At 43.6% G+C, this 26181-nt stretch overlaps 2 protein-coding genes across 9 annotated transcripts; one reads left to right on the top strand and one right to left on the bottom strand.

Annotated features, from left to right (window-relative positions):
- Nucleotides 1-1707: 1707 nt before the first annotated feature.
- Nucleotides 1708-19638, bottom strand: SUGP2 (SURP and G-patch domain containing 2). 7 transcript variants are annotated; one of them, XM_040537236.1, is made up of 11 exons: nucleotides 19580-19638; nucleotides 18265-18387; nucleotides 15431-17107; nucleotides 14519-14636; nucleotides 13419-13927; nucleotides 13151-13262; nucleotides 11823-12340; nucleotides 10801-10865; nucleotides 9963-10099; nucleotides 6399-6519; nucleotides 1708-6218 (listed from the first exon to the last, which is right to left on the bottom strand). In XM_040537236.1, exons 2-10 carry the CDS (start codon nucleotides 18377-18379, stop codon nucleotides 6399-6401), a joined length of 3372 nt encoding a protein of 1123 aa, XP_040393170.1. In that variant the 5' UTR covers nucleotides 18380-18387; nucleotides 19580-19638; the 3' UTR covers nucleotides 1708-6218. The 7 variants fall into 7 exon arrangements, with proteins under 7 accessions (XP_040393170.1, XP_040393169.1, XP_040393171.1 ...); XM_040537235.1 differs by having other exon boundaries at nucleotides 1708-3336; XM_040537237.1 differs by lacking the exon at nucleotides 19580-19638 and adding an exon at nucleotides 19459-19517 and having other exon boundaries at nucleotides 1708-3336.
- Nucleotides 19639-19823: 185 nt separating this feature from the next.
- ARMC6 (armadillo repeat containing 6) lies at nucleotides 19824-26091 on the top strand. 2 transcript variants are annotated; one of them, XM_040537233.1, is made up of 8 exons: nucleotides 19824-19966; nucleotides 20499-20658; nucleotides 21101-21183; nucleotides 21884-22454; nucleotides 22962-23107; nucleotides 23676-23807; nucleotides 24410-24547; nucleotides 25371-26091. In XM_040537233.1, exons 1-8 carry the CDS (start codon nucleotides 19883-19885, stop codon nucleotides 25581-25583), a joined length of 1527 nt encoding a protein of 508 aa, XP_040393167.1. In that variant the 5' UTR covers nucleotides 19824-19882; the 3' UTR covers nucleotides 25584-26091. The 2 variants fall into 2 exon arrangements, with proteins under 2 accessions (XP_040393167.1, XP_040393168.1); XM_040537234.1 differs by lacking the exon at nucleotides 19824-19966 and adding an exon at nucleotides 20102-20118.
- Nucleotides 26092-26181: the final 90 nt, after the last annotated feature.

The following is a 26181-nucleotide window of genomic DNA, read 5'->3' as shown; positions in this document are numbered from 1 at the left end:
GGTAGCGTCATCTGCAATTACAGAAACCACAAAGTCAGATTCCACATCTGCTTTCATGAAGGGAATCTCTGCTCTGTTTGCACTTTCATCTGGCAGCAATGCCAACAGCTGAGGAAACTGTTCACGTTAGCATAAGCCAAGTAAAATATTGTTTGGGTTAGAATAGTTTTAAATCAATAAATCAGGTTGGAAACTTCAAAATACTGCTAAATAACTCATGTTTGACCCTGTACGGTAATCCAGCATGTGATTCCCACAGGTATTGCCCATGCCCGTTAAGTGCCAAAATGTTTTCTTGGCCAACAGCAGAGGCCTCCTTTGATATGACTGCACTATTTGGGAACAAACGTTTTCCACACACTTCGTACTTTCCTGTGACCACTTTGCTCACAGCACCTGGGACATCACCAGGCGTTTGTGACTGTGCCGTCCCATCCCATTGTTATTTGTGTGGAAAAAACCTTAATTCCCAGCCTAGATTCCGATAGCACGTTGCTCCAACCCCTTCCCTGAGGGGCATTTCTGGACGGCACCCGTGGCGCAGCGCAGCAGAGGTGGCCCAAGCCTGAGGGACAGGAGCAGGGCCACCCAGCCACCCCACAACCATCACCCCATGGCTCCTCAGGGGATAACCCCACACACAGCACCCCGCACCGCGACGCCCGAGGCCGGGCACGGGCCCGCTCCAGCCCGCCCGCGCCCCCCTAAGATGGCCGCGGCCCCCCTCGCCTCAGGGAACGGCGCTCCCGTGACAAGCCCGCGGGCGGCGACCGAGCCCCGGGGGCCGCGGCCCCTCAGGGTCCCCGCACCGGGCGCTGTTGAGGACACCTCGGAGGGAACGGGAGGAAAATCCCGCTCCCCGGTGCCTAACGAAGCCCCTTGCTCCCTCTGGCTTTCCTAGCGCGTGCTTCTCCAGCACCGTGGTGGGGCCAACGTGTGACAGTGACTGGTGGCAGGCGGCAGGGACAGTTGCTTTTTATTTCTCTGCTCTCCGTGCCGAATTACACCCAGAACAACTTGTCTTCTTTATTAGTAGTAGTATTTAGTATTTATTATGTAGTATCATATGGTGGTTACACATAGGATTAAATGGTGAGTTTGGGAGGTACATACACATCACATCTGTATACATCTGAGAACAGATCTGCATCCTCAGAGCGACTTACGTGTCACTGCCAGCACGGAACAGGAACAGTTATTTTACTGGAGTTTTCTGTACGTAGTGTACGTGAGAAATTAGAACTGCATCAAACTGCCTTTACCACCCTTCCTCCCGCTAACGGTGGTAAATAGCACACGGTAACTGATAAGGCATCAAATACAGCCAGAACTTAACGGATTGGGGCTTGTCAATGCTCTCTCATTTTAGATTGTTTTTCAAAGTTCTGATTTCCTATCCAACAACAGTTCCAGTTTCTGAAACAGGTCTTGGAAACTGTTGAAAGACAGGAACTTTTGTTAACCCCATGAATGAAATAGTCTGTAACAAATAACTGCCAAAGAGGAAGTTGTTTAAAAATAGGATTTACTTCCTTCGTATTTGCTGCTTTTCCATTGCTTCATTACCTAGGGGCAGGATAATGAGATATGACTTCCCTCTCAGAGCAAAGTCTTGGCTAGGAAGTAATTTTCGAGGAAATTAGCACAACCTTCTAATGACATGAATTAGGCACCAGAGGCTGAAGAGAACACACTGCGTGCTAGCACTTTCTTAAACAGCAGTAACTTTATTGCCCACAGATAATGCAAACATTTTCCACACTTGCTGCAATCCAGCAAGTTACCTACTTAACAAGGTTCACAAAAACTATTTATTTCAGAAGTACCCTATTGTTCTTTGAGCATATTCTCATTTCAGGTGTTTATTATTGCTCAAATCTACAGTCTGGTTGTGATTGGCCACTCAGTCATGAGATATGCAGAATGACAGATGGTACAGCACTTCCAAGACTTCATTTTCAATTAGAAAATATACCTGCTTGTAGGATAGAAAACAATCCAAAATAACAGTATTTGAATTTCTGAGTCCAGACTTTCTTTGGGCACCATACATCAGGATTAACTTTAAAGCAGAACGGAATATCAATAGAAAAAAAATACTGTACATTGATTTTGAGAAGTAACATCTCAGCACAGATTAAGTGTTCACACTAAGGATGCTGTAGTGTTGTCTAACATAAACAAAAACCAATAAATAGGAAAAACGTCACTGATATTACACCAAAGAAAAGCCTTGAAGGCAAAAAAATTCCATATTACTCCAACACAATTACTCCAAACAGTGTATTATTTTTTAACTATAGTTCTTTTACTCTGTTAGAGCACCTCCCCCAAAATGGGGATCTCCTCATTTCTCTCCAACGAGAGCAAACATCCCTTCTAGAACCAGGTCCTTACATATAATAAATTGTTGAAGGCAAAGGAGGAAAAGGAAGAAAAAGGTATAGCCAGGACTTCAGCTTGTCTAGTAAAGCATGCCACAGCTGTCAGTATAAAAGCAAGGGGCAGGAGACCTAGCTGGTATCTTTAGCAAATAAACACTCACTTCACCTCTAAATAGAAGGTGGCTGCACAATTGTGAAATTTCATTTTGTTGCAATTTTCCCCCTCATATCCTGTCTTACAAAGGAATTTGAATTTAAAGGCAACAGTAAACCACACACATATATGTAAAGAGAAAGCTTTGCTTTCGTAAAGTCAGTACACAAAGAAAATCAGAGAGACAACTAATTCCTGGGATACGTGAATAAAGTGTAAAACTCTTGCATTCTGACTGGGGCACCTTGGTTTTGGCATTCCTGTGGAGAGTAACACTGCTGTGTATGGGTTTAAAGCACTGGAAGCCACATGAAACAGTGACTAAGAAATGATTTAGTGGGTATTCTCAACAGAAACACTTAGCAGCACAGAAACAGAGGGATCTTCCTTCCCTCGTACACTATAAAATCCTGCTTTACACTAATGTAACACTGCATAATCTCAATTCCACTTGTTAGTGCCAAAAATGATGCATATCTCTTACAAATGGCCAAATTCACAAGCAAAACATTTAAACCAGAAATTGTTTAGTTCTACATTTATTGCAGATATTAAAAGATTAACAATGCTAACATGTTTACTTACACTAAAAAGAAATGTCAGTTATCCAATAACATAAGCAGCTAATGTTACTAGCTAAGCACTACTGCCAATTTGCATGGAACAGAAACTAGCAAATTGCTCTACAAGATTAATGGCAAAAAAAAAAAAAAAACAACCAAAAGACAGTAGACACACCATTGAAGTTAGTTAAAATGTTCACTGAAGCTTGCAGTCTTCATGGAAGAGAGCCTGGAACTAAAATAACAGAAAAGAAGCTAGTAAACTTTAAACAAGGCAATGTATCTGCATAACAAATGTTTCACATGTACACGTATTTAAATTTTCAAATCAGAACTGCCTGCAAAAGCAGGTCAAAATAAAAGGAAATTCCTTTTGGAAAAGGAGCGTAAGGTCATCTCTTGGTAACACAAGATAAAAGTGGCAAATGGCAACCCACTTTGAGAGCAACACTGGAATCTCAGCACCAATACTGCTCTGCTGATATCTTGTCCAAAATTAAAGTTTGGCACAAGAAAGATAGACCACACTACAGTCATCCGGGGTAGCAGATTAAGATTTTCCCAATGTTCACCTTTATTTTCAAGACAGCATTATACTCCGCATTGCAATCAGAAAGGAAGGTACCATTTTCCAATCTGGATACCAACAGTTTTCCCAGATTGGGTAAGTAGGTGTTTAGCAAATGCACCCCAAGTGGTACTATGCCCAACAAACTCGGGTTAAATCAGAGTAGCACAGAATGCTGATCTGGGCGAGAGAGTGGATTTCAATCCAAAGTGAAACCACACTTTGCCTTGTGCCTTTTTGCAAGTAGTGTAACATATAATCAAGAATGCTTCCAAAATGTGAATGTCAAAGAAGAGGTGAACTGGAAGTTTGCAAGGAAATAAAAATCGTGAACAGCAATACTGGAAGCTTCATCAATGAAACTAAAAGAAAAGCTTCTGAGGGGATCTGAGAAATAGTTCAGAAGCCAACAATATTGGTTCCAGACTGTCATTCTAAAACAGGCTGTGACTGATAGATCTCCTTTTCGAAAGGCTCAAGTTTTATATTGCATAACTGCTAAACAGGCACTGGAAAGAAAAAGAGGCAGTGAAGAACAAACCCAAACGGGAACTTATTAACAGATAAATGTACACTGCCAAATATCATAACTGATGACCTTTAAAGTAGCCTGTGGTCCAAAACATTCTTGGATTTTAAGTACTTCCAAGTAAAGCCTACAAGAACCCCCTAACCTATCCTTTAATCAAGTGTAATAACCAGATAAACTCATTTGTATTTCTGGCCTTCATGCTTCAGCTTCTTGTAATGTAAAGGTGAAGACACGTGATGTTCATGGAAAAACAGAACTACCAGCATGATATTTTTCTATACCTGCCATTATGGTTTTATTCACTGATCATGTGCTTCAAAGCAACTAAAATTGAGTGATCAGAAAATTACACCATGACATGATATTGTTTCTTTTGGTTTCACAGACTCATACTGTAAAGAAAAAAACAAACTTGCATTCATAACTAGAACTGGTTGTTACAGGCAAGAAAAGTTTGTTGCTACAGAATGAAAACGAAGACACTCCCTTTCAACCAGCAGGGTTTTTAATAGAGAGAGTATAATTTTGTTCTTTAAACAGCAGGTACAGGCAAGTTGATAACTGAAGAGCACATTTTCTTGCATATTTGTCAGTTAGGAACTTGAGATGCTGCAACATTACTGTGGGGTGCTATTAGTGGTGTACCACAAGCTCTTTGCTCTGCAAGAAGCACGATGCAGGATGAAAACATCAGCAAGACAGCACTCAATCCTAGTAAGCAAAACATGCGTCAGCTCAAGATAAGCTCTTTAAAGAGAACGTCAGCGAAGTAGGTTTTGGTACTGTAACACTCAAGTGAAGACTTTTGACTTGTTTGAGAAAGGTAATGATGGAGGAGTATGCTAAAAAGTGTGATATTAAATTCTGTCACTTTCAGTAATCCAGTCACAGATCTCTCTCTTATTGATGTGCTAGTCTGAAAAAGATGAATGACCAGACCTTGAACGTTTATTTGTGGTAACACTGCTAAAACTTTCATGTCTTCAGAGCTGCTTCACCAAGAAGTTAGGAACTGCTTTTTGTTGAAGCAGAGTAGATTAATCCAGTCTTCTCTTTCAGTGTGTTCTGGAATAGTCCCTCAGAATTACAAGCTTTTTGTCTTATTTCTTGGGATTTTTTCCAATCAAAGAACTTCTGCAAAGCAAATGTTTAATAGAAACAGAAATAACTCTCTAAACTGATGGTCTTAAAAAATTGACGCTCCACTTCTGATTATCTGACTTCCAAGTATCTTCCTTCAGCATTTTCTGCAGACACATGGATTGCACCAGGTCATGACTTAAAACTTCTTTGAGAAGGAAAGAGATTACTCAAGAATTTGCTGGACAAGAGCTGCAAATCTGTGTAAATCAAAAATTACACATAAAATATGTACTGCTTGCTTGCTACAATGGAAAACCTTAGCAGCCGAAGTTTTCAAGGAAGAGTTAGTGTTCTCAGACTCAGATGAACTCAGTTATTCATCCTACACTTAAGTATAGAATCCTATATAAAATAAGCACACAGGTAGAGATTCTTCTTGAAATTGTCGTGTAGAGGAAAAGAAACTGCTTTATGCAGACTCCAGAAGTGAATCAGAAGATTAGCCCATCAACAAAATGTAGTAAAATATAAACTGGACTGCCTTGCATTAAGATCTGAATTTGAGAAGGTTCTTGGCTTCAGAAAGGAACAGAGCCGAAGCAAGCTAGTCATAATTTTAATGTTGCTTATTCTGTTTGTAGTAAGCCATCTCATCACAAAACAGGCAAACTTGGCCAAAGAGATAGGTAAACAGGCACTTCCGAGAACAAAATCAGCTGTTTCTTCCTCAGAAGATGACATCCAAGTTGTTAGCTTGCACAATTAAATACAAGACTAACTTTAACCTTGGAAAATGTTTTAATACATTAGCGTTCAAGTCCACTACTATAGAACAAAGAGTTCTTCATACTGGCATACTCTGCTGAAGATCTTTCACACAGCAGCCTTTGCATATCCATGCACTTTCTAGTGAGCGAGTCTCTTTATGTCATACCTAGAAAGTAAGATTTGGGGTAATTCAGCAGTTCAAGGTAGGGCTGGATTTTCTTGAAACGTTAAGAAGCCAGATATACTCATGGAAACAACCATATTTTCTTGGTAAAGGAAGACTAAAAAAAAATGGTATTTTAATGTTTGCAGGAATTCACAAACCAGACTTGTCCATTGCACATACCTATTTACTTGCTCTTTTCTGCCTGTACATTTGTATCATTCTTTGACGGAAAACATCAAATGCATCTTCTTTATTTTCTTCCCCTGCAACACCCAAGCCCTCCCCTGCAGAGGTAGCACCCCTAGGGAGTAAAATGAATAGTTAGAACACACTGTTTCCTTTACATTCGACAATGTGCAGAAGAGATCTTAACAATACCTTCCAACAGACACAATTCGAGTGGAAAGTACCTCTGCTTCATTTGGGGGAGGAAGGGAGCAAAGGCTTGGTACCTGACATACCAGATCAACTATAAAATAATTCCCACCTCCCATTACACATGCAAACACCCACTAGAAGAAAATGTTCCTACCATATTAAGGGAACAACGTAGATAGAATCATCTAACAGATCAAATTCTTACATGAATTTTTGTATTAACCACTTTATTCATGGCAGATAGGATTCTCTGTTGAAAAGATGGTGAAAATTGCCTCGTTTCTTACATTTCAAAAACTGCAGAAGTCAGAGACATTGAGGAGTAAGTAGGAGACACCACTAACTCTGCATGAAAGACGAAATTTTTACCAAGGGAACATAATGCTGCTTGCTTGAGATTTCTAGTACCCCAAGCAAGCTGAAGTCTTGCACAATAGACACCATAGACAAAACCTGGAGGTCCTGGCCTTCCAAGAAAAAAAAAAGTCATTAACTCATCTCTCTCTTCATCCAAACATGTCAACAGAAGCAGACGGGCCTCAACAATATCAAAACAGCTTTTTACCCTGGAAGTAGATGGGAGAGGATGACCCACAAGAATGCAGAGACACAAATAATTAACAAAATTATCTCTTTCTCCAGGCTATTTGCATAGACCATACCCATTACAAAGCTAAGATTAATGAAAACTCTGCCACAGGAATGATACCCTGTGCCAGCTTTATCCTCCAGGTCAGTTACTAAGTATTAGCTATTAGAGATTTCATTACATGAAGTAGGAAAAACTTTTTAGATTGCCCCATGTACTGAAATTAATCTGAGAATCTTAAATAACGAAAAATGGTTCTTATCTAAGTTCTGTAATAACAGGTCCACTTCAGCCAAGTAGGTTGTTATGCAAGTCTAAAAGAATATTCAAAGGCTCTGACAAGCAAGTTGAACTTTACAGTCCACAGCGGAAATCCTGGATGCTCTTTTTATTTCTGAATGGTACTAGAGTCTGACACTGCAGCTCACGAACAACTAAAGTCACATTTTAAATTACATTTAGAAGTAAAGCACCTAAAAGATCCTCTCAATTTCTTGGTCTAATGAATGTCTATTATTCCCACATGGAGTTATATGTTCCCTGCATTTAAGATCTTCCCAAAGAGAATTCAACAGGTTACAAAATACCAAATACCTTACATATACACACTCTTAAAACACTTATTTGGACTTTTTTTTTTTTAAAGCATGAACTCTTTGAAGCAGACACCTCATTTGCTGCTTCCATTACATAAGGGCTGCTTCGTACTTCCAGTTAGAAAGAACACTTTTTTTTGTTGATAGTTACACTATAGTTCCTCTTCTAGACTACTTTCAGAATAAAGAAACTAATCAAAGACGTAAGATAATTACTCACAGGAACGTCTATCCCACTACAGCGTTCTGCCTTTAAGTGGTTGTTTTTTGTTTGTTTGTTTGTTTTTTGATATGTTTTGGTTTTAGGATACCTCTTGAACTGTAGAATTGGTCAGACCCAGAGCTGTGACAATTAAAATTCTCAAGACAGGGAAAAGCAACACAAGGCTAACATGAAACTCCCTTTAAAATGTTTGGAGCCATCATTTCCTTGAGGAGTCACCACCCAATTCGTAAACCTTTTACAGTAACATAAATTAAAATACAAGTTGCTCTTGCAACCTTTCAAAGACAAGCCGTAAGTTTTTCCAATAAAAAAAAGCCTCAGGTTCCACTAACAACTGATGTGCCTCCATGTATCAGTTTTAGATACCAGCGTCATATAATGATCAAGGTAAGCTCTACGCTGGGATTGGAGTGGCTACTTATTAATCCTTCCCGTTTTGCTCAGAGGAGATAAGACAGCACATGGACTTTTAAACAAGTCATCAGTAGAAGAGCTGGGAGGAAAAAAGGGGAGGAAAGTGTAGAGGCTACAGGTTAATAGGTGAAAAAAAACAAAACAGCACTGTATCAAAGCAACAAACAAGAGAAAGCAAAATGTTAAGTTGCACTGGTTTCATTCTCACTGAGATTGTTGTAAAGTACTGTCCACAGAATGACTTTGGCTGGAAAGTAAAGAGAGGTAGACGCTATGAAAACAGTCAGATATGGACTTACCTCTTTGTTACAGAAAAGGTACACAAGTTTTTGTAAGGGGTACAGAAAGCAGACCTTCACTATTTTGCATGTGTCCTTACAAGAGGACACATGCTGGAAAACCAGTATTTTCACATATTAAACACAGCCAGAAACTTTCAGAATGTGAGGGACTAACTGTCAGACCAGCTACAATTAGCTTATGATTAGCTGTGCAGCAAGATTTGTGCCACGAGCTATAGAAATGAAAAAAAAAGTTACTAATATCTTCGGTCCCAACAAGTGCTGAAGTTAAGAACCCGAGGTTCTAACATTTGTGATCACCAGACAGCCACAGGAGAGGTATGCTGCTCTGTCATTGTCCATTTGCTGCAGATAAAAGATCAATGGAAAAAACAGTAATGGCCACTGGACCACAGGGAGCCGTAAGGAAGAAAGGAAAACAAACGACTTGAAGTATGCCACCAATTAAAATGACCAATACTGTCAAAAGCATGAAGAGAAAATAGAAATCCCTGGAGAAACCAGAATGTTAACCCACAAACTATATGCATGGACTTGAGAGCTTGGCATATGGGTTTAGATAGAAATAAATTGATTCTGCCTCCTTATTCAGTCAGGGAGTTGAAGGAGATATTATCCGTTCTCTGTGCTGGCAGCAGTGGACACTGGATACAGCAACTTTAAAAGACAAAATGAAGATTCAAAGACAAAACTACACTTTAAAGGAAAAAGCACACTTACCTTGCAGATGCACTTACCTCTTTCGGCACGCAGTGGAATGCATCATGTATTTACAGTGAAAATATTTTGTTGCCTAAACCTAGGGAGTACTGTTTATAATATTCCTAAAATCTATTTATGTGTTATGAATGTACCTAGTATGGCAGCAAGGAGATTTCCAGGATAATACTAGGTGTTAAAAAATAAATAAATACGCCAAACAAAACACCTCCTGAATAACAGAGGCACCCAGGTACCTTTAGAAGTGTCCACACCCTGCAGCATTCACACTGCAGCCTTCAGTGATGTCAAATTGTACAGCAAGGAACAGCCACCTTCCAGACCACATTTTGCCCAGCCTGGCCAGAAATATGCGTGAAGTCTTCACGCTCAACTTTGCTGAGGCCAGAGGCCAACATCAAGAAGGAAACAAAACACGGAACTGGCCACATCAAGGTGGGTTAGATAAAAATAGTTGCTACTAGAATCCCAGCCTTTTCCACAGCTGTCAGATTTCTGTATTTTGTTCCCATTACATACACTTTTACAGGCTCTCTGATTCCTTTTCCTCGTGTACCCAGGCCATGTCCTTCTTGCCAGCCCATCTTCTGAAGCATCTGGAAACCTACATTCCTGTTTGTCAGTTTCTTGTGTGAGAATTCTAAATCTTTTGGTTTCTGTGGGGAGGAAAAAAATTAAAAAAAAAAAAAGATTTTGTTGTTACTATAGAGGGAGATAATATATTAAAAATTAATCCCCCCAAAAAGTGTATAAACTAATTGTGTTTAAGATTCTGGAAATGCAAAATTATGTTTTAGGCAGCACTTTGTGTAGCCACACACAAAAAGTCTAAGAGTATATATCTGTCTTGCCAGTTTACAAAAAAAAAATAATATATATATATATATATATTTCCATTTCAGAATCTGTTTAATTACATTATGAAAGTGTACTCTATTTTAATATTTTAAATGGTAGTTATGTTTTTTATTAACAACCACTAAATGATCTAATGACTGAATCCATACTACAAATACAGCAGCAGGCAAATGGCATTTCACTAAATGTTCAAAAAAAAAATTACATCGTTTTCCAGACAGCAATGCACTCCTTTCTTTCTCTTTTCTTTTTTTTTTAAAGAGGGTTAATACACAGATATTATAAAAAAGCAATAGTGCTCTAATCATGGTATGTTTAATTTTGACAGAGGTAGTTACAAGATAACAGGAGTCATGGCTCTCTTCAGATTTAGTCTTTTTGAGGACCAGGCTCTTCTGATTTTAATTTGAATTTTTAACAATAACACATTTTCAGAGGCTATTTCCTATAAAGACAGTTGATTCTCAGAATGCAGTGGCAAACCAGAAGACTTCTTTACCTTCTTCTTCTTTGTAACTGGGCAACCACGAGGCCTATCATAAGCAATTCTGACAGGTTCGTGCACTGCAAGTCAAATCAAAGACAAGAATCAGCTGTAAAGAAAACCAATTTTAATACAGAACTCAAAAAGTACATGCTCAAGTGGAACTCTAACTCAATGCCTTGGCCTAAGGCCAGAATCATCAAGAAAGATCAGAATGAAAAAAAAACACCACCCAACAACAAAAACAAAAAACAGCCAGACAACTCCCCTCTGCCCCGCAAACTACATAAAAAAAAAAAAGGAGAATCAAGTGCATTCATGCATAGAGTTTTGGATATATCTTGCCAGCAATACACTGATGGATGATTTACTATAAGGACTTCAGACCTTCCATTTCCATGAGCTTCTGTAATACTCTGACAGAAAATTCAGACTGGACCTATATGGGGTTATTGTATATCATTTTCATATCACAAATGACAGCCTTCACCAATAAATATCGTTACACAGAGAGAACACATTTGTTAAAGCAGCTGCAGAGCACATATGATCAGCTTTAAGCTACTTATATCTCAATTTTTAGGATATCATGACCTACCTCCCTGCTGTGGCTGTATTGACAAAATTTAGCAGGCCAATCCAAAGTCTAAATATATTTAGAGTTGTCAGATACTCAAAATGTGTTCAGTGCTATACTTAGGCCTGTTAAACCGGTCACACACTGATGAACTGAGACCTGCAAAAATGACTACTGTGGGATTTTTACGCCCCGGAGAAAAGGTAACATTCACATACACTTAGAGATATCTGAGGAACGATGTTTTACGCAGGTAATCTCAATCTCAAATAGCAAAGTTTGCTATTATGCCACAATCCAAAAAAAAATGTTACACCATTTATTCAGAATTTCCTTTTCCATCTCAAGTGAACACTGTATTCATTTTTGTTACTCTTTCAGCCAATAACAATCAGTAACAAAGTACATAAAATGCTCAATTTCTGTACTGATACATACAAAACTTACTTGTAGCACTCACCTTTTGGTTCTTCTATGAGGCATATCCTTTTAGATGCAGGAATCATACCGACTTTCAGAGACTTGCTGCTGATTCGTTTGCGGGGAAATAGAGTACCAGGAGCAGGAGTTGATGCCTGTGTTGACAGATTTGGTACAGCACCATCAGATGATGTAGCTAGCTGCTTTTCAGCTGTTGAAATTTCCTCTCCTGTCTTGGAAATCAACTCTTCAGCAAGGTTTTCCGCACTTCTACCTGCTGAGATATCATCCTCTTCTCCCTCCTCTGCTTGCTCCATTTCTTCCAAAGGTCGAGAAACATCCTCCTCAAACTCAGCTTCCTCCTCATTGTCTTCCTCCTCCTCTTCTTCATCTTCCTCCTCCTCCTCTTCTGAAATATCCAAATTTCTCTCTTCAGGTTTAGCATTTTCCCCAGCATCGGTTGCTTCTGGCACAGCACTGAAGTTGATAGATGGACATAACTCATAGACTTTCATTCGGTAAAACTTGAAAGCAGAACTGCTTCGATCCTGTAGGAACCTGGACAAAAATTACAGTGAAAATAATATCAGTAAGATTTTCTCATCTACAAGCAAGATACTACAAATAAATCTCTTTTTAGCTTTTTGAATAGTCATTCCAGATACGTTTTTGAAGAACCGTAGGATTCCCCTACAACATGTGCTAAGTACAGCAATCATTCTCCTCATCTCTTAAGAGGTGTGGTTCCCAAATTGTGTTGTGAAGAATTTAGTACAATTATCTTCATTATGCAGATGGACAAACTAAGACAAGAAGCTAGCTCTAGATCACCCAGAAGGCAAACAGCAGACCCCAGAAGAGAATTCAGGTCTTCCAAATTTCAGTTATGTGGTGTATGTAGAAATAGATTTATTGATTCTGAGAGAGACAGAAAAGACAACAGGGCTCCATTTTTATTGGCACAGTACAACTAAAAGTGAAAGATCTGTGCTAATTTACGCTAGGGCACATAGGCCATTATAATCAAAGCCTCATTTAAAAGAAAAAAAAGATTGAAAGTGCTCTGGCAGAACACTTGTTTCAAGATGCAAGCTGACTACTTAGGATATAAAAGAAAAAGAGTAAATATTTCAGTATACGTGCATTTTGGAGAAATGATTTTCTTTCTTAGTTACTTTGGACATTTACCATTAATAGAGGTGCTGAACAGGACAAGAGGAAGTATTGCTCAAAATCCTCCATCCCTAAACATATCAAATAAAAGCATGCATGTCAAAAAATAATAGAAGGAAATCTCACTTTAATAATCGTTTAGCTAGATTTTGATTTTTCTTGTTGGTCAGACAGATAAATGTGTAGGTTACTCACCACAGATCTGGGTTATCTGCACTGTTGTCTATGCTGAACTGCTCAATTTCTGGTCCTACCTGAGCAACAAACTTGGCAAGCTTCTCAGCAGTTTCCATCGTTTTAGCATCCACTGCAGAAAACAGAACACTCCTTATCTACAGACCCATACAAAATCTACATCACTGGAAGGTCAGCACAGTTTAGAACTATCTACTTTCACAGAACAAATGATTAGAATTTCCAGTTTAATTTGCAGTTTAAAATCTAATCTTGAATTGTCACTTACCATCAGGAAACTGAGAGGGCAATGGTACGAAAAGTTCAGATGGTGCCACTAAATCCTCAGAATCTGCCCTTCCTTCTGCTGGCAGAGGGGCCTCTGAACTGGTGGCACATTGTAAAGACGAGGCTGCATCAAGGGAAGAGTTCTTCTCAGACGTGCTGGTTTCTGACATAGAAGGCTTTGATTCGACTGAACTTTGAAGATGCTTGTCTTGGTGTTTCAGCATTGTGCCAGCTGAAAGCACAGTCTGCGTCCCTATGGTTGCTCTCCTCACCTTCCTTCCTCGAATTCCATGTTGTGCAATAATTCCCAGCCTTTTCCTTTTAAATAGCCTTCTCTTAATACTTGCGACTTTCCTGGCATACAACATAGCTCTGACCGATTCTGTTGCAGCTTCTTCTAGTGTTCTGCCCTCACCACCTGCCTCCTTTCCTGATGATGTCCGTCTTTGCACCTCTGATAACTTCAGCCTGTAATACTTGTATTCTAGACTATCTTCATCAGACAAGAACCTAAATAAAAAGAAAATCGCACGCATAAAACAAAGCCTAAACCCGAAAGCCTAAGAGGCAACTTCATTTCTAAAGCAACAAGTAAATATAAAGTATGCCAAGCAAGTAAATGATGGAGGGCTTTGACATAAATCATTTGGCTAGTAATTAATCAGCTACGCTGCAATTCACACATGGAGTGATACTGTCATATTGAAAGATTATTACACTTGGAAGCATCTCAGCTTTCATTTGCCAACATTACTCGTAGAACGCTAGGAAGTCTGAAATGTTACTATATATTTATTTTAAGCACATTCATTTAATATGTTCACCTTGTAAATGTAAATTATTTTGAGTACCTTGAACTTGGATTGACATACAGTCATTCTTGACAGATCAAAAGGAACGAGGTCTACTACACAAAACAGGAGCAAGAGGACAATTTCCAGGGACATTAGGAAGCACAAAGATTTTCAAATAATCTAGTTAAATATACAACAGGCTTTGATCTTACACCCGTTGAATAAAATAATGAATTTAATGAAATATAATCCAAATATCTTCAGGAGAGCAAAGCAGTAGCAGGGCATACTGTTCAAACACACCTACCAGTATTCAGGACTGTTCTTTTGAGCATTTCTCTCTTTGGCAGACAAGGTTCCCGAAACAATGCTATTCACTAGCTGTTCAATTGTCTCTACGATTTTCCGATCAGCTCGCTGGGGGACTGTAGGAAGAAATAAAATGCAGCCATTGAGTAATTTTCAACAGGGTACGAATACGTCACCTTGGTTATTCTTTGACATTGACATTTGCAATTTTTCAACGCATTGGCACAAAAACTGCCCTCTCTTGGTGCTAGAAGAAATGAAGGAGAATGAACAAAAGTATATTCAAGCACTACTCTGAAGGGGTAAGTTGCAAATTATCAGTCACTTGGTGTCAGTGTTGCAAGACCTCACTGCAAAAGTATCTGAAGTCCAATTAGGCAAGAGCAGATGAGTACAGTAACGGCCAGGAATGCTTTAGACAGGATGAACTGGCCTAAGACAGTAGGGAAGATGGCATTCCTATAGCTTGTGTGTAAACAACTTAAAAATATAGGCCTGCATCTGATAAAACTGGTAATGGTAACGTCTCTGACTCTGCTTATATGCAAACATCTATTCTGGAACGTAGCCAGCTGCAGATGTGGTCCTGGCCTATCTGGAAGGTGTGACGTTGGAGGGTAGGGCAGCTGAGGCAGCCAAATGCACGAGGTGAAAATCCTTGATTTGAAACATAAACGCGTGTGGGAGAGGGGAGAAAGGGGACGTACTTTCATCTGTACAGCCTGGCACAGAACTTGGAGTGATAGCTACAGCAGACAGAATTACCTGCCTCAGCACTGCTAGGGATTTACATGGAGATCCCGGAATTTGGAATTCCTGACCTAGTAAAGCCATAAAAGATACGAGATTAAGCAGTAGTGACAAATAAAGCAATTATGTACTGCAAGGCATTCTACAACCGTTCACTCACTTGTAACTTTAGTGTCAGGAGAGGGTTTTTGAAGCTGTACTGTGGAATCTGCTTCGGCTTTTTTCATCTGAATTGGATATCCACTTTTCTCTAACCAAGCCTTCAAGTTTTCAATGTACTCTCTTCCAAACAATGTGGAATCATCGAAATTGGGGAACAGTGTTGGTGCTGGAGCCATTTCCTGGAGCCCTACAGCTTCAAGTATTTTCTCTTGCCTGAAAACAGACGCTAACGCAAAGGTCTGACCCAGAAGTGCTAAAGACTTACGACAAAGAGAAACGGTGGTCTCAAAAGCGCTTGCCATTTCTCTGGGGTTACCAAAACCACTGGTCTTAATGCTTAACTCATAAGCATTGCAGGCCATGAGCAGAGGTGTAACACCTTTTAGCAGGCGGTCTTGTAGCCTCATTATATATTTATCAAAAGGTTTTATTATTTCAAAGAAGCAGTTCTTAGTTTTCACAGCACCCTTGTCCAACAGCATATTTAAAAATTCATTGTCCACCTTGGGAGTTTTCAAAGCAGCATGTTGTAAACTCTTGATAGTAAAGAAACAGTAATCTCTGTGTTCTGGCTTCAAGGAGCATTTGAACGAAGCCAGCATTTTTGCACAGGTTTCTGTCTCCAGCTCAAAGAGAGCTCCAAAGAGCCGGGAAAATTCCGCATCGTTTTTTATTGCGTGAAATCCAGCCCACTTTATGATTTGTATTCCAAACGTTGAGAAAATGTCAGACTTGTCCACGAGGTCAAAATTGAGATTTCTAAAAACATGCGCAGGCTTCGGAAGCCTGAGGATAGGTCTCTGGGTTGTTATAGCTGGCCTCTGATTAGGTCGCAGAGGCAGCTTTGGATTAGGGCGCTGGACAGGCACCGGCCTCAGGTTAGGCCGTTCAGCAGCTTCTGGCATTTGATCAGGTTGCACAGCTGGCTTCTGATCAGGGCCTGGCTGCAGTTTTTTAGTGTTCCATTTCTTTAGGGGAGCTTTGATATCTCCTTTGAATATTTTCGTTTTAGCAGCGCCCCTCGCAATACGCTTTCCTCGCAGAACTCTTCCCCTGCCAATGTTGCCCCTCCGCACCGGGGGTCGGAACTCGCTGTTGGACTGAATTCCAAACTCCACCTCATACTCCTGACTTTCCATGTTGCCATACTCATCTTCCATGAGTCCAGGCGACCTAAAATCACCTAAAATATCTGCAGAACTGAAGTCAGTTTCATGCGGTCCAGTGGATTCCCAAGAGTCGGGATGCCCGTAGTCCTGGTCGTGAGAAGCCAGGCTCCCATACTCCCGGTCGTGAGCCGCGGGGCGCCCGTACTCCTGATCGTGAGAGGCCGGGTGCCCGTACTCCCGGTCGCGAGATGCTGGGCGCCCGTACTCCCGGTCATGCGTAGCTGGGCGCCCGTACTCCCGGTCACGAGATGCTGGGCGGCCAAATTCCCGATCTCGAGATGCTGGGTGGCCAAACTCCCGGTCACGAGTCACCGGGCGGCCGTACTGTTCGTGGTAATAGTTATCTTTCCTAATGAGAGGGCTCGCAGCTCTGTAAGAAGGTCCCGGATAGTCATCTCTAGGGTCTTCACTCCAGTCATCATGTGGATGGTGCTGGGCATTGTCGTATCTTCCATCATCATGGAAATTGTCTTCGTATCTTGGTCTTGGGACAGGCCTTGAATGAGCTGCAACGATAAAAACATAAATATGTTGATAAAAACATAAATATGCTGATGCACAGAAGTAGTCTTAGGAAAAAAAAAATATAATAGGCACATTTAGACACTTGCAGAGTCGACATACCAAAACTTTTGAAGAACAGTGTGCATCCCTAACTTTAGGATATCCCTGTTTGCTTTTCTATATACATTGAACAACTCATAATATGGAAAAAGCAACAAATGACCCAAAATGCCTACGCACACATTGCAAAACAATTTATTAAATCCTCTTCTGCTCTTGTTAAAGCTGAAATACAAGTTCTGCTATAAAGCCTCTTTTCTACTTGATGACAATTTTTCTCAGTTTAGGAAGATTCCAATATTGTGTGCATAATGCTTCTACTGAGACTTCTCTGGTGTAAAAAGAAATCAAAAGCTCTGTTCTCACACTGAACATCAGAATTCCACAGCTGAACAGAAGATCATATTTTCTACAAATTCATACGCAATCATCTAAGATAACATCACAGTCAGAAATACTAGAATTTCCTGTATGGTATCCAGGAATCCCAAATCTAGAACCTAAATTCAGAAGGCAAAAGATTAAGTATTTAAAAGAAATAATTTCTTTGAAGCTAAGACACCTTAAAGAAAACAGATCTCGTTTTAAAACACCCAGCTTTGTATGAATGTAATCCGTGTCGTTTTTCTGGACATTTTAAATATGAAATTTAGGAGACAAAAGAATTTGCAGATGTTTTGTATGCATTCACTAAATTAACATCCCACTTTTAGTTTTTTCTCTAAAAATAACACGAAATACAAAGATTCAAAGGCCTCAAATGCACTCCTACATTTATTTAACTTATCAGACATCAACAGAATTCCATCCTGCAGCGATGTCTCTGGAGACCGCCCTGAAATCGGACCCACTCTCGGATGCAGCCCGAACACAATTCCTTTGTTTGAAATTCGGGTTTTGCCTGGAATTTGCACTCCACATTAAAATAGTGTCAGCCATACCAAGCCATTAGCCTCTAAAACGAAAATGGATGTGGAAAAACACCAGCACAAGTCCACGTTTCAGGCAAATACGCCTAAACAGAAGCCAAGAAATCTAAGATACCTATCGCCACGGCAGCCGCTATAATCCACGGCACGTCATGCCCGGGTTCCTTTACCTTTAAAATGATGGATTGTGTCTTCTATAGCATCAGTCCGGTCCATGCGATACCTCTTAACTTTGTCCTGCACTACAGCATCAAACGTCTCCCGTGTGATCCGCCGAGAGGCCATTTTTTCCCCTGTAGCAAAACAGCACAATGCGGTCCCTGACCGGGGCACGGCCACACGAGAGATCCTCCCGCTGTCGGCACATTCCAGGCGCCCACCGGGTTCGGCCAAGGCAGATTCCCGAGAGTGCCTGGTGGCGGCAGCTCCCCCCCTCAGCCCCTCCGGTTCCCCCTTCAGTCCCACCCCCCAAGCCCTCTCAGCTCCCCCTCCTCAGCTCTCCCCTCAGCCCTATTAGCTCCCCCTCAGCCTCCTCTGCTTCCCCTCAATCCCCCCTCATCCCTCTCAGTTCCCCCCCCAACCCTCTCAGCTCCTCCCCAGCCTCTTCAGCCCCCTCATCTTCCCCCTCAGCCCCTTCTCAGCCCCCTCATCTTCCCCCTCAGCCCCTTCTCAGCCCCCTCATCTTCCCCTCAGCCCCCTTCATCTTCCCCTCAGCCCCCTCATCTTCCCCTCAGCCCCTTCTCAGCCCCCTCATCTTCCCCTCAGCCCCCTTCATCTTCCCCTCAGCCCCTTCTCAGCCCCCTCATCTTCCCCTCAGCCCCTTCTCAGCCCCTTCTCAGCCCCCTCATCTTCCCCTCAGCCCCCTTCATCTTCCCCTCAGCCCCTTCTCAGCCCCCTCATCTTCCCCTCAGCCCCTTCTCAGCCCCCTCATCTTCCCCTCAGCCCCCTTCATCTTCCCCTCAGCCCCTTCTCAGCCCCCTCATCTTCCCCTCAGCCCCTTCTCAGCCCCCTCATCTTCCCCTCAGCCCCTTCTCAGCCCCCTCATCTTCCCCTCAGCCCCTTCTCAGCCCCCTCATCTTCCCCTCAGCCCCCTCAGCGCCCCTTCTCAGCCCTTCTTCAGCTCCCTCGTCTTCCCCTCAGCCCCTTCTCAGCCCCTCTTCAGCCCCCTCATCTTCCCCTCAGCTCCCTCCTCAGCCCCTCTTCAGCTCCCTCACCATCCCCTCAGCCCCCTCTCAGCCCCCTCTCTGCCCTCCCCTCAGCCCCCCGCGCCCAACCTGAGGCGAAGCGCGGCGTGAGGGGAGGAGGAGGCGAAGAGGGGGGCAACACCCGCAGCCGCCGCCGCCGCCGCCCCCCGCCCTCCTCACCCCTCAGCGGGCCCCCCCCACGGGCCCTGGCTGCCCGCCGCCCCGCTCGGAGGCCCCGGGAGGAGGGGAGGGCCCGTCCCGCCCCGCGGCCCGCCCCGCCGGGAGCCGGCCCTGCCCTCACCGAGCCGGCGGCGCCCCCCGCCCGGCCTCGCAACGCCCCCCCCCCCCCCCCCGCGCGCAGCCCGGGAGCCTCCCAGCAGCCCCCGCGCTCCTCCCCCCGCCCCCTTCCCTCCCCTCCGCCTCCGGCGGCTCCCGCACACTGCGCCTGCGCACAACGCGCCCGACCGCACGTGCGGAGGGTGCGCGCGGTGCGCGTGCGCGCTAGGAGCCTCCGTGCTCTTTTTCGCTCCGCGCCGTTTCTCGTTGGGGAGGCGGGTGTGACTTTTTTCGCCCCCCCCCCCACCTTCGCCCGCTGCGTTGACGCATGCGCACTGAGAGGGCCGAGCCAGGGCGTACGGCGGCCGGGGCGGGTCAGGCGCCTCAGCGCGCTGCTCTTTGTCAGGCGGAGGTGGGCGGCGGGGGGGATCTGGGGAGAACCGGGGGGAACCGGGCGGAACCGGGCCCCGCTGAGCGCCCGCGGCCTCCCCCAGCGCCGGGTCCCGGGCCCTGGGCCCTCTCGGGGGCCAGGCTGGGCCCTCCTGGCCGGCCGGGCCCGCTGAGGGAGGCGCGGGGCCGGGGCGGGCGGGCGGTGGTGGCCATGGGGCAGGCGGTGGTAGCCCGGGGGGTGGGGGGGTGTGGTAGCCCGAGAGCGGGTGTCGGTAGCCCCCGGGGGTGCAGGACCGGCTGGTAGGGCTGGGAGAGCCGGGCCCCATCCGCAGCCGAGCTGCAGCGACCTCCCCGCCCCAATTCTGGGCCTCTGCAGGGCCCCCTTATTTCTTTTCTCCTCTTTCTTGCACGTTAAAAATTCACCCCTCTGTAGTATTTTTTTTCGGTTTCGAGCTCTGCGCTATGCTTTGAAAAAGAGCAGGTCGCCGTCAGTGTCTTGCCTTAACCTTACAAGGTCTCGCAGCAAAGCTAATTGTGGGCTTTCCTCCTGACAGGACAAAGGAGCAGGTTCGGGTTTGCTCCGTTCGAGTAAAATGGGATCCAAGCAGATTGCGCAGGAAACGTTTGATGATGCCGTGCAGGAAAACATCACGGAATTTGAAATGGATCCGGAGGAGGCTGTGAGAGAGGCTGTGCAGCAGTTTGAGTCCCAAGGTATCGCAAATTAATTCCACGCTTGCAATTAGGTTATTACAGATTGAGGTTTCTCAAAATTTCGGAGAACCTATGTGCAAAGATTGATCCTTCAGTATTGAAATGAAGCCTGTGTAAAGTGGAATGTAGATACTATTAATGCTAACCTAGTTTAACGGAGTAATTACGACTGAGAAACTGCTTTAAGTGAAACTGCAAGGTGTGGTTTGGTGAATGAGATTGAACTTTTTTTTTCCCAGCTGAGATTTAGTCAGAATTAGTTCTCTGTTCCAGGATGTACCTGACAATTAGAGTTAACCAGAGCTTTGGCAGCCTTTCAGCATCTTTGTGCATTGATCCATGCTTTACAACAAGCCTATCTTTGTTCGCTGTAGTTAACTTACCAAATTTTACTTAAGGTCTTGTAACTAATATGAATCTTGTTCCTGTTCTTTCCTTTTAGGTGTTGATCTAAGCAATATTGTGAAAGCTGTGCGGCAGCCTGCCTCTGAAAATGGTCAAAAGCAAAAGCATGCAATTTTGCTGGTAGGACTATACATTTGTGTTGTCTTCTAAAGGTCAGAGTTAACTAAGAGTTTGAGTATTAGACAAGAATGATGAGACACATATTCTACTGCCTCTGCCCCATTTCTTTGTGGGCTCTTAAACGAGTGGTTAATCCCGCACGATCTCAGAGCTAGTGTCAAAGAGCTAGCTTGTACTTTCCAGTAGTGTTACCTGTGTAAGTGCAAAATACCAATATTTCTTGGCTAGGAAACACAGAGGCTGTCTTTCACGACTTAGAAGCAGATTCTGCCGTTGTCAGGTGTAGTCAAAGCACAGAAGAACTTTAATGAAGGAAATATGAGTAACATAAGTGGGAGCTGTTAGCTGGCTCTTCTGAGGACTGAATACAGTCACTCACCAGCCAGGATGTAAAACTACTTGTGCGTGCCCTTGGCCCCTGTGAAATGTGCTAGTGGGACCCAGTTCCCTTGCCGCTGGTCAGACTGACATTCAGGGACGTTGCGACACTGATGCATGAAAACAAAATGTTGAAGACAAAATGTTGCTCTTTGAAACAGCTGTTTCTTAGCTATTTTAAATTCATGTGAAATTTAAAAGCAGGACATTGTTATAAATAAACAAATGTAACCAACTCTACAGAGCTGTTCTTGTTCCTTCACAGTTCAGGTTGAAAAGTAACTCTTGTTCTCTCTCTTTTTTCTTTTCTTTTGCCTTTTAGACTTTAGATTCCCTTGGAAGATGTGTTGCTGACTCTGATCTCAATGAGATGGCCGAGCAGCTAGTGGTCTTCACTGACCAGTGCAAAGAGCAGCTGGCTTTCCGCTACCTGGCTGGGCAGAACGGTGCCTATTCTGTGGTATTCTCTGCCTGCCAGTTGGCTTCGGGAGACAGAAATTTAATGCTGAAAGCCTTTTGTACTCTGTCTGCCATCTTGGATGGGCAGCCAGACCTACTTGACGCTGCTGGTCAGGATCTGCTGCTACAGACCCTGAAAGAATATCGAGAGGATGCTGAAATGACTCTGGCTGGGATCCGATGCATTCGGCACGCCTGTCTGAAACACGAGCAGAACCGCCAGGACTTTGTGAAAGGTGGGGTGCTGCCGCTCCTGACCGGAGCCATAGTGCAGCACGGAGACAGCGCTGATGTCGTCCGAACGGCCTCCTCGGCGCTCAGGATCATGACGTTTGACGACGACATCCGTGTGCCCTTCGGTCATGCTCACGATCACGCCAAAATGATCGTGTTGGAAAATGACGGGTTAAGGGTCCTCATTGAGGCTGCAAAAGGTACAATTAACCCCCTGGCTGTTGATCTTAATTTTGAATCGTCTGTGCTTTCTTTTTTTATCTCAAACCCGTGCTTTGCCGTAACTTGAAGTTCCCCAGAGATGGTTTGGAAATTTGCTACTAACGTGATTTAATTCCTTTGATGAAGTGTGCCCCAAGAGAGAAATACAATGACTGCTCCAGAGCTATCAGCAGCACCAAGGTGACAGTTATCAGAGCTATCTGTCAGCCTGTTTAGGAAGGATTTTACAGCCCAGTGCGGGTTTACAGACATACTATCCCTGCTGAGGTGCTGCATTTCTGCCAGGGAAAGGTATTCTCTCTCAGTCTAGCTACAGAATGAACAGAATGTCATCTGTGATGATCTGTTTTAATTGTAAAGGGGAAGTCACTGTTTCCTGGGGTGGTGTGGCTCTTAATTTTTTAATGAAGCAAACTAAAACACCTTGATTCTGCTAGCAGCTCTTCTTGCTCATACTTACTCCGTTTATCATCTTTCCTCTACAGCATTCACAGATAACTCCGGTGTTCTCAGTGAACTGTGTGCCACCCTTTCTCGCCTCTCTGTCAGGAATGAATTCTGTCAAGAAATTGTGGACCTCGGGGGCTTAAATTTCATGGTGTCTCTCCTGGCTGACAGCATTGACCATCCAGTGAGTGATGTAACGTGTACTTGGGGGAGAGGGGATAATGCAGCAGGCTGTGATTGTTTTTATTTTTTATTTTTTTAAATCCTAGCTGTGAATAGATCTTAGAATTAATGCATTATTTTAGGTGCACTTAGTGTTGAAATCCAGCCATTGATCCCATTTACCTCCCTATTTGAAGCCTTATGTGCAGAACTAGATTACGTGTGCTCTGTCAGATAAGAACGGAGTGATTGAGCCCCGTACTCATGGCCATTTCCTCTGTCTTCCCTGGCTCACAAGCAGAACTCTGCTTGCTCCCAGAAAAGCTGAGCTGCTGATTTTCCTCCATTCTAGCTAGAAGAGGTTCAAGAGATGTTTTATTCTTTAAACTTTGAAAACCTCTGCCAACCAACAAGTTCCTTATTATTCTGTCTAGCAAGAAGGTGCACCTGACACGTGAGAATATGAGAATAGTGTTGCTGGGAATTACAGCCGCTTGAGTGGAGTTGCTGGGGGATGTTGTGGATGGCTTCCAAAAGCCGGGGAAACTTTTTATTCTGCTTTCTAAGCTGTTTTTCCTTGCTGAACGCAGGATGTGGTGAAGCAGGTGCTGAGCGCCATCCGGGCGGTTGCAGGTAACGATGATGTGAAAGATGCCATAGTGAGCGCTGGTGGGACAGACCTCATTGTGCTCGCTATAAGCCATCACCTCGCCAACCCTCAGGTATGCGGCTACTGGGCTGCTGCTGCTGATGTCCCCCAACGGCTGGGAAGGGAGGGCTTTGGGCTGCGTAATGTAGCAGCCTTATCTCACGTTGTATAGGGGAACGGCCCACAGCTGTGCTCTTACTTGTGATAAACAGCTTGTGCTGAGAGCAGATATATTCTAAGTACGTTTGTTAAATGATTGCGTTTAACAAAATTGTTCTCATAACGTGAGCAACGTACTAAACCCTTAACATCCACTTGATGGAGAGTGGTTAAGTGCATGCTTTGGCAAATATTTTTGTAAATGTAAAGGTGTGCCTACCTTACTACATCACAGTTTTTTTCTTGTTCTTGAATAAGGGAATAATGGATAAAATGTTTTACGCCTTTGGGACTGCAGATCAGATTTCAGCCACTATTGAAATTATTTAAAATCTGTTTTAAGTGACCATATGAAACTTAATTTACGCGCCACAGAAGCAGGATGTTTCAGTGGAAGAAACTAAAAATTATTATTTATTAAAAAATCCCCAAAACAGGAAAACAGAACTCCAATGATTTAGTTTTATTAAAGAAACACTTTCAGCAATTGCGTTCCTCTTCCTCTTTGTCTTGTAGATCTGTGAGCAAGGTTGCGCAGCGTTGTGCATGCTGGCTTTGCGCAAACCTGAGAACTGTAATGTCATCATGGAAGGCGGAGGGGCATTGGCAGCCCTTCAGGCTATGAAAGCGCACCCACGAGAAGTGGCTGTCCAGGTATCTGCCTTACAGCTCTTGGTTATTCATTAGGATTGGTGTTGGTTGTGTTCACTGCTTCGTTTGTCCTTCACTTGACGAACACTGAAAAGTTGAGCACGTTGGGAAGATAGTTACAGCATCTAAATGCAGGGCCCCCTGTGTCTGTCGTCCTGATGTAGTCAGAACAAAATTTAGTTTGGGTTTCAAACCCACCTGCTTTCAGGTTCAAGTGACCGTGGAATGCTTCTCTTGAAGGCATGACTTCTCCTCCTCAAAAGAGCAGGGCTCTTTCAGAGCCATCTTGTGCTACTGTGATGCGTCACAGAGGGGACATTGCCATCTTTTCTCTGGAGTTGAGTAAAATGCCCACATGGCAGGGAGTTAGCTTCTGAGTTCTCATTTCGTGCTCTCCAGAATATTAAAGTACCCTAGGAAATATTTCTGAAAGAGCAGCATAAACTGCTGTAGCAAAGTGACCGGAAGAGTATATGGAAGAGCATACATGGGGGTGGAAAGGTGGCTCTCCTGTAAAAAATTCTGTCTTAATATTATTTAAAGAAGTACTTGGTATTGCCTGGCTGCTGTTGGAACATCAGTAAATCTCAGACGGAAGCAGGAGGTTTTGTTGTATAAACATCAGTGTAAAATAGCAGCCATGCTTTTGTCTATGGATTTTATTCTCCCAGAAAATAGTTTGCTGCTGTCTACAGCATCTCGCATTTGGTTGCCCAGAAAAGGTTCCTCAGCTGGAGCCAGATCTGCTTTGTGCGTGCCAGCATCCCACTCGGATGGTATTTCCCTACATAAGATGCTAATACCTCTTGTTTTCCTCTCTCCTCAGAAACAGGCTTGCATGCTGATCCGCAACCTGGTCTCCCGGAGCCGGGACTTTTCTCAGCCCATCTTAGAGATGGGAGCTGAGAACCTAATAACAGAAGCTCGTGCAACGCACAGGGACTGTGACGATGTGGCCAAAGCTGCCCTGCGAGATCTTGGCTGCAAAGTGGAGCTCAGAGAGCTGTGGACAGGTCAGAAGGGAAGCCTCGCTCAGTGAATCACCAGTCCACTGAGCAGTGGAGCTTCAGAGCACCTGTGTACATGAAGTCTAAGGGGGGGAACGAAGCGGCATGGATTAACTTGCAGTTAAACTGACCTGGAATACCTGATGCAAATGCCTAGCTTGTGAGGCTGCGGTGAACTTTTTGTCGGGAGCTACAGCTGAAATGGCTTTGTGCATTCCAAGGCTGCAAACCAACTCTGTAGTAATCATTCCTTGAATCATCTAATGCCTGAAGATGATCTGCTCCCCCTGTTATGTATGTTTCTTGTGTACGAGACAGGGCTGTCCCGTGTGCTTTGTTCTATACAATGAGAGCAAAGGTGGATCTCTCCTGACAGGAGCCTGGTGCGTACCGTGGCAGCTGGTTCTGGTTTGCTCCTCTGCTCTCTGCCGACGGAGGCCAGCAGCCTGATCTGGTAACTGGGGGGCTGAGGAGGGATCCCATCATTTGTGAATGTGTTCTGTCCTGTTGTGCTGTTCTAACTTATTTTACTGCTGACCATATTCTGTGTGGCTTCTTTTGTTTGGGATTTTCAGCCGACGTAACGTTTTTAAACAAAAGCACGTAAGGATTTCTAGTGGTGTGGCCAAA

Source organism: Cygnus olor, chromosome 26 (assembly GCF_009769625.2).
Source record: "Cygnus olor isolate bCygOlo1 chromosome 26, bCygOlo1.pri.v2, whole genome shotgun sequence".
Taxonomy (NCBI): Eukaryota; Metazoa; Chordata; class Aves; order Anseriformes; family Anatidae; genus Cygnus; species Cygnus olor.
The sequence above is the reverse complement of the archived record's forward strand: the minus strand, read 5'-3'. Positions and strand labels throughout refer to the sequence as shown.